Genomic DNA, 7,470 nt, shown 5'->3' with positions numbered 1-7,470 from the left:
CTACCACTCTTCCAATCAATGTTTAGGACTGGGCAGTAGTTATTCAATTCTCCCAGGTCCAGAGTAGCTTTCTTCAGGAGTGGAAGCACCACTTCCCACTTCAAGGCATTTACTGTCTCCTGGTCCCTGTCCACCCACCCACTCCCAGCAGATTTAAGCATCCAGGAGAGACAAGGGTCATACAAGCAGATGGTAGGTCTCAGACTTCCAAGAATCTGGGATCCTATTAAGGAGTTCTTTTGGGAAAGTAGGAAATAACAAATGTCATTCGGAGCTGGAAACAACTGCTGTTTCTGAACGCGCTTGAAAAAGTTCTTCTCGAAACAGGAGAATAGCTAGCACCCTGTTGAGCGTTTTTGAGCAGCTGTGGATCTATTTCCTGGGAAAGACTTGGCTGACGATGATTGGAGTCTCCCGTCCAGGAGCTATCCGCTGTGTCGGAGCCTCCCCGGAACGTGGATCTGCAATTCAAAAAGGCATTAGACTGTCTTATGGAATTTTTACATAAGAAAGGTCAATGGAAAGACTTACCCGAGGACTCCAAAATCTCCTATTTATAATCCAAGCACTTACAGCTAAGTTTTGTGAGCTCTTTAATAAGGGGGAGCAAAGAAGTACTCCCTGGTAATATGATCATGTAGTGGAATTGTATTATATCATTATATGTATTTATTATTGGATGTGGACTGTATGTACTGTTAATATTCTATTTATTACTATAGTTATTGATACCGGAGCACCATGCACTTTATTAATCCATTGGAATGTGAATAACAGCTGAGAATTATATTGATTTTTGCACGGTGCACTTTAACGGTTTAAAGGTGATTGTCTATTTCTACCGCAAGAGGTTGTTTGATCTCTCTCTGTACAGTGAGTTCTCTAGGGGGCAGGAGATCCCCCGCCCCCAGCCTCTGCCACCTGCTGCCCCTCACATGGCCAGATGTCTGAATCAATGTCACTTAACCTTCAATAAAATAATTACTACAAAAATGTGTTTATTTTATGGGTACAAGTCATATGTTCAAAATACACATTTGTGAAAATACACTCTAAGTCAACCTCCAAATCAGTATGCAACTCACTTTACGATGAATCCCTCTATAACAATAACGTGCTAGTGCTTGACGTACAATAAATACATTTCATAAATATAATTCATAAATATATCAACAAATAATTCCATATTGCACTAGTCCATACACTGTGACAGTCCCAGAATTCAAAACAGCATGCTAGGAAATATATCCAGAGGAGCTAGCCGTGTTAGTCTGTAGTTGCAAAGTAGTAAAGAGTCCAGTAGCATCTTTAAGACTAACCAACTTTATTGTAGCATAAGCTTTTGAGAACCACAGCTCTCTTCGTCAGAGGCATGGACTCCATGCCTCTGACGAAGAGAACAGTTCTTGAAAGCTTATGCTACATTAAAGTTGGTTAGTCTTAAAGGTGCTACTGGACTCTTTACTATTAGGAAATATATGTAATTCGAGATCCATATTTCCCTCCGAATTTTCAGTGGATCATATCAAAGTCCAGTTTCAGTTCCCAAGCTACTGTTGTGTATTTTTTGACAGTTCTTTCTTTCTTTGTAGAGCCCCAAAGACAATCAGCTGTGACTAGCTAACAGGCCGTCCGCTGCACCGGTCCCGTTTCATTGCTTTTTTCAAAGCAGTCACAATATAGAATAATATTTATATAGCTCAAACTCCTAGAGAAACATTGTTACAAAGCTCCTGCATGAGGCTGAGCATGGGCAGCAGGAGGAAAAGGTCCCTGGTGAATAGGCAAAAAACTGCGCTTCTCATGGGCACAATGACATCACTCCCGGGAGTGACATCATCACACCCGGTGGCAGGCATGCTTCCACCCTTCACAGGGGCACAAAAGCACAGAGTTGCCATCTCAAGATTGCACCCACAAGCTCCCATGCTGCTCCTGTACTGGAAGATTCTTATTCCTTAAGTCCTCACAGCCCTGAAAGCTGACAAACTTCTCTAGCGCATGACAGAAGGTGAGGGATTCCATGCAGCTCAATATCTCAGCACTGCCAAGAAAGAGACACACGGTGGCACTGTACTCCTGAAAGCACCATTGAGTAACTGCTAAACCTTTTAATTAATCCACACAGTACCTGCCCCAGGTGGCTTTCGAAGCCCAAAGATGGACAGAAGCCGGGTGAATCACGTTTCTGCATGGCAGCGCATTGCACATGCTGGAAGGGACAAAGGAAGATGTCAAGATATTTCAGGCTGATTAAACAGACATCAAAACCTAGGAAGGTGATCATGTTTTTTTTTTAAAAAAAATAGTTTCTTCTAGCTATATTTTCCTAACTATAGGAAAATATATATAGGAAAGCCAATTTGTTGTAGTGGTTAAGAGCGGCAGGACTCTAATCTGGAGAGCCGGGTTTGATTCCCCACTCCTCCGCTTGAAGCCAGCTGGGTGACCTTGGGTCACTCACAGCTCTCTCAGAGCTCTCTCAGCTCCACCCACCTCACAGGGGGATTGTCCTGAGGATAATAATAACACACTTTGTGAACCACTCTGCGTGGGTGTTGTCTCGAGGGCGGTATATAAATCGAATGTTGTTATTATTAGTAAATTAATTGCAGACATCATAGATTGTCAGACCCATTTCCTTCACTGAAATATAAATTGGCTTAGCAAACGGCAACAGTTTGGTCTTTACTATTCACAAAAACTTAAGAAATATGGACCTTCCAGAAGATTCCTAAAAAAACCCAGAAAACTTCAGAGAACTAATAGACTGGTACCAAAACGGAGGGAGAATACATGTACTCCGCAAAGGATTTAATTTTTTTTAATTCTACCTAATTGGGAGCCAATGCAGTCTATCATGCTGATCTCCCCTCCTCCACTATCTTCGCAACAATATCCGTGTGAGGTGTATTATACTGGGAGACGGTGATGGCCCCAGCAAACTTCTGTGGCAGAGCTGGGATTTGAAAATGGTTGTTTCTGGTTCTATGCAGACACTCTAACCACTATGCAATGAACCCAGACCTACAGGATTGTAGTTATTGTTATTTTTCCTGTTGAGGAGCCTAGACTTTATCACACAAAAAGAAGCACTAAAGAAATACAGGATTTCTACTGTTCTGTGTTATACCTGAAAATACAAGTTTTCTCTCTCCATCTTCTCTCTACTCTGGGCTGCTCACTCAGGGTTGGGAAATTCCTGGAGATTTGGGGTGTGGAGCTTGGAGAAGGTGGGGTTAGGGGGAAGTGAGGGGCCTCAGTCCCTGGAGAGGCGAGAGTCAGTTTGGTGTAGTGGTTAAGAGCGGCAGGACTGTAATCTGCAGAGCCAGGTTTGATTCCCCACTCCTCCGCTTGAAGCCAGCTGGGGGACCTTGGGTCAGTCACAGCTCTGTTGGAGCTCTCTCAGTCCTACCCACCTCACAGGGTGATTGTCGTGAGGATAATAACACACTTTGTGAACCACTCTGAGTGGGCGTTAAGTTGTCCTGAAGGGCAGTATATAAATCGAATGTTATTATTTATGTTGTTGTTATTCAGTGGGATATAATGCCATAAAGCCTAGTCTCCAAACCAGCCATTTTCTCCAAGCAAACTGATCTCTGTTGTGTGGAAATCTTCAGACACCACCTGGAAGTTGGCAACCTTTTGGGGGGGGGGTATCTAGCAATGGCCACGCCAAGGCCTGCAGTCCCCTTGAGCCCCCCATCTGATCCCAGAGCAGCATCCTCTAACCCAAGGGGAGGAGGGAACAGCATTCAGCTCATGCTCAGGAGCATTCCTTTACGGCTGCCAACTGACCGGGGAAAGGAGTCCAATCCCTTTAATCGAAATTTAATGACTAAGAATGGACTGCTGGGATCTTTCAGGGCATGGAGCTAAACAACAAAAGGGCTGCCAACTGTGTAGAGATTCGGAGGCAAGGTGTAGGATGGCAGGACTGGGGGAGGGGAGGGACTACAGGGGGCACAATGCCACAGCGTCCACCCTCCCATGAAGCCATTTTTTCCTCCAGGGGAGCCGATCTGTGTTGCCAGGTGTATTCCGGGAGATCTCCCGGGCCCGCCTGGAGGTTGGCGACCGCTACACCGCGCGGCGGCTAATGGCTGCGGAGCCTCCCAGGGGTGTGAAAGGAAGCGCCGGAGGGGCCGCGGGGCCTGGCAGGGGCCGGGAGCCGCCGCAGAGGCCGCCGCCTCCTCCTCCTCCTCCGGCGCTTCCTCCTTCCGGGCCTGGGCATGGCGGCCAGCGCCGCCCCGCTGCTACTGCTGGGCCCGGCCGCCTCAGGCCGCTCGGCGCTGCTCTTCCGCGCAGCCCTGGCCGCCGCCTCCTCGTCCCCGGACCGCGTCCTCTTCCTGGCCCCGCGGCCCTTCCAGCGACTGCCCGGCGGGGGAGAAGCAGGGGCGGCCCCCGGAGCCCTCCAGGTGCGGCGCGGCCTTTCCCTTCGAGGTTGCCACCTCCAGGTGGGGAAATTCTTGGAGATCTGAGGGGCGGAGCAGGGAGAGGGCAGGATTTGGGGAAGGGAGGGAGCACAGCAGGGTATGATGCCTTTAAGTCCACCCTGTAAAGCAGCCATTTTCTCCAGGGGAACTGATCTCTCACTTGGAGATCAGTTGTGATTCCGGGAGATCTCCCGCCGCCACCTGGAGGCTGGCAACTTGATAATCAGACGTGAAACCCTTCAGTGAATTGGGGGCGGATCGGCAGCCTCAGAGGGAACCGTTCACGGCACAGTGGTGCCATTTGCCAACCTCCAGGTGGTGGCTGGAGATCTCCTGGAATTACAACTGATCTCCAGGGCAGAGAGACCAGTTCCCCTAGAGAAAATGGCTGCTTTGGAAGGTGGACTCTGTGGCATTATACCCTGCTGAGGTCCTTTCCCTCCCCAAACCCTGCCCCTTCCAGGCTTTACCCCCCAAATTGCCAGGAATTGCCCGACTTGGAGCGGGCAACCCTAGTTGGTGGGAGTTGCCAGCCTCCAGGTGCTCTCCAGACTGTATAGATCAGTCCTCCTGGAGAAAATGGTTGCTTTGTGGAGAGGACTCTATGGCATTATACCTCACTGAGGTCTCTGCTTCACCCCCTAATCTCCAGTAATGTTCCTATCGTTGGATTGCCAGCCTCCAGGTGGTGGCTGGAGATCTCCCAGAATTACAACTGCTCTCTAGGCCACAGAGATCAGTTCACCTGGAGAAAATGGGTGCTTTGGAGGGTGGGCTCTATGGAATTATACCATACTGAGGTCCTTTCCCTTCTGCCTTCTCCAGGCTTCACCCCCACCCCCCAAATCTCCAGGAATTCCCAACTTGGAGATGGCAACCATTTTCACTGGTGGGAACTGGTCTCTGTTGTCCAGGGCCCTCTTCTAATTCTGAGAGATCTCCAGTCCCTACCTGGAGGATGGCAACCATAGGGTTGCCAAACTCTAGGTGTGGCCTAGAGATCTCCAGGAATTTCAACTGATCTCCAGACAACAGAGATCAGTTCCCCTGGAGATAGACCAAGACAAGTAACCGTATTAGTCTTGTCTGTAGCGTTGGAAAAGAGCAAGAGTCCAGAAGCACCTGTAAGACTAACAAAGTTTGCGGTAGGGTGTGAGCTTTTGTGAGTCACAGCTCACTTCTTCACATCTAGATGGGTAGCCGCATTAGTCTCTCTGTAGTAGTAGAAAAGAGCAAGAGTCCAGTAACACCGGTAAGACTAACAACATTAATGGCAGGGTGTGAGCTTTTGAGAGTCACAACTAATTTCTTAGAATTAATCAGCCTGAAACAGAATATATTTGAAGGCTACGTTATGCTTCTCTTCAATAAGAATAAGTATTATCATAGTCTAGTGCTAGGTACTTCATATGGCACATTCTGAACAAAACTTCACTCCTGAAAGAGAAAATACTTTCCTCAGCACTTTCCAGAATTTCTATCCATTCTATCCATTCTTTCTTTCTTTCTTTCTTTCCATGTCTTTCATATCTTCAGTAAAAACTTTGGGGTTGCCAGGTCTGACTCAGAAAATACCTGAGGACTTTGGGGGTAGAGCCAGGAGACTTTGGGGGTTGTGTCTAGCAAGGGTGTGACATCATTTTGTGATATCACTTCCAGGTCAAAGGTCAGGTGATGGTTCTTCCCAAGCCCCACCCCTTCCAATGATGTCATTTCCCACATACTGCTCCAGAACCCCACCCCTTCCTGTGATATCACTTTCAGGACTCCTCCAAACCCGTCTCCTCCTCTGAAGTCACTTCAATGCATAATGTCTATGGCGCTTAAACATCTGACGTTTATTCTATGTGGCTCTTACATTAAGCAAGTTTGGCCACCCCTGGGATAGAGCATTGGCTGCGATCCAGTTGTCACATGGTAAAATGCAATGTGTGAACTCTGTGCTTCATCACATAGTCTTCAGTTCACCAGCATTTTCCATAAAACTTGGAGAAAATAAATGTACGACAAGTGTCTTTTGGGCACCCCCCACCCGATCTCATTCTGGATCTTTTCTTTCTCTAGAGAATCCAGTTCTTGTACCCAACCTCCCTCCAGGAGCTGCTTCAGCTGTTGGCCTCTTTGCATGACATCTTGCCCAGCAGCCCTTCTCTGATGGTACTGGATAGTCTGGAGGAATACTTGGGCAGTTGCCCTGGCCCTCACGTGGCAGCTCAACTTGCAGCCTTGCTGCTGGACACAGCTCACCACTTCGGCCAGAAGCGGAGCTTGGAGCGTGCCGGCTGCCAGCTCATAGTTTCCATGAAGTTCCCAGGGGAAGCTGGAGACGGAGCAGAACAGCTCTCAGCAATTCAGCGCTACTTCCAGGCCCAGTGCTGGCTGCAGCTGGAGACACAAGAGAACAGGAATTCAGATGGCCAGGGTGTTGCCAAGCTAGTCAGAGCTCATCTCTCCCAGCCGGGGACTGAAGATCAGGAATGGATGCTGATCTTTGAGCCGCGTGAGGAGATGAAGATTTCTCCAGTTCCGTGCAAAAGCGATAGCGGCACATCTTCAGGGAGCAATAAACCACCTGCCGCTGAAGTTCATCACACCCTGTTTTGGACCTCTAGTGGTCCTTAGCCTGAACCATGTCGGAGTTTCTCGTCGAAATTATTGCCTACCTCTCTGAACAGGTTTTAACTGCAAACATTCCCTAAACTGGTGGGGAAACATTAGGCGGCTTGTTTGAAATTCAAATCTTTTCCCCCTTCCAAACTTTGGGTAGACTTTCACATTGGTTGGGCTTTCAGGCGGTAGCAGATTTGGGGATTTAGAGTTTTTGGGTTTCTCAGCAGTGTCACTAGCCCTGGAGATCGAACGGCAGCTTTGAATGTCAACATTGCAATTCTACCAATGGTGAGAAAGGTTTCAGAACGTTGCTTTGGAGTGTGCTGTACTAATAACAGATTATGAGAAGAATAAATCCCACAACTTGTCATTTGGATTCCAAAATGTGTAAGTCGGTTTTGTGGTGGGAAATTGGAGACTG

At 47.9% G+C, this 7,470-nt stretch overlaps 1 protein-coding gene across 2 annotated transcripts; it reads left to right on the top strand.

Moving 5' to 3' along the window:
* The first annotated feature begins 4,235 nt into the window (after positions 1 to 4,235).
* Positions 4,236 to 7,402, top strand: SWSAP1 (SWIM-type zinc finger 7 associated protein 1). 2 transcript variants are annotated; one of them, XM_055003643.1, is made up of 2 exons: positions 4,236 to 4,421; positions 6,504 to 7,402. In XM_055003643.1, the coding sequence occupies exons 1-2, from the start codon at positions 4,236 to 4,238 to the stop codon at positions 7,059 to 7,061; spliced, it is 744 nt and encodes a 247-aa protein (XP_054859618.1). In that variant the 3' UTR covers positions 7,062 to 7,402. The 2 variants fall into 2 exon arrangements, with proteins under 2 accessions (XP_054859618.1, XP_054859617.1); XM_055003642.1 differs by having other exon boundaries at positions 4,236 to 4,460.
* Positions 7,403 to 7,470: the final 68 nt, after the last annotated feature.

Source organism: Eublepharis macularius, chromosome 19, assembly GCF_028583425.1.
Source record: "Eublepharis macularius isolate TG4126 chromosome 19, MPM_Emac_v1.0, whole genome shotgun sequence".
Classification (NCBI taxonomy): Eukaryota; Metazoa; Chordata; class Lepidosauria; order Squamata; family Eublepharidae; genus Eublepharis; species Eublepharis macularius.
This window is presented reverse-complemented; position numbering and strand designations above follow the sequence as displayed.

What these genes read in the sequence shown, in the direction of transcription:
- SWSAP1 (XM_055003642.1), top strand. Translation starts at nt 4,236, where the DNA reads ATGGCGGCCAGCGCCGCCCCGCTGCTACTGCTGGGCCCGGCCGCCTCA. An exon ending in TTCGAGGTTGCCACCTCCAG is followed by an intron (nt 4,461 to 6,503) that starts GTGGGGAAATTC and finishes TTCTTTCTCTAG; the next exon opens with AGAATCCAGTTCTTGTACCC.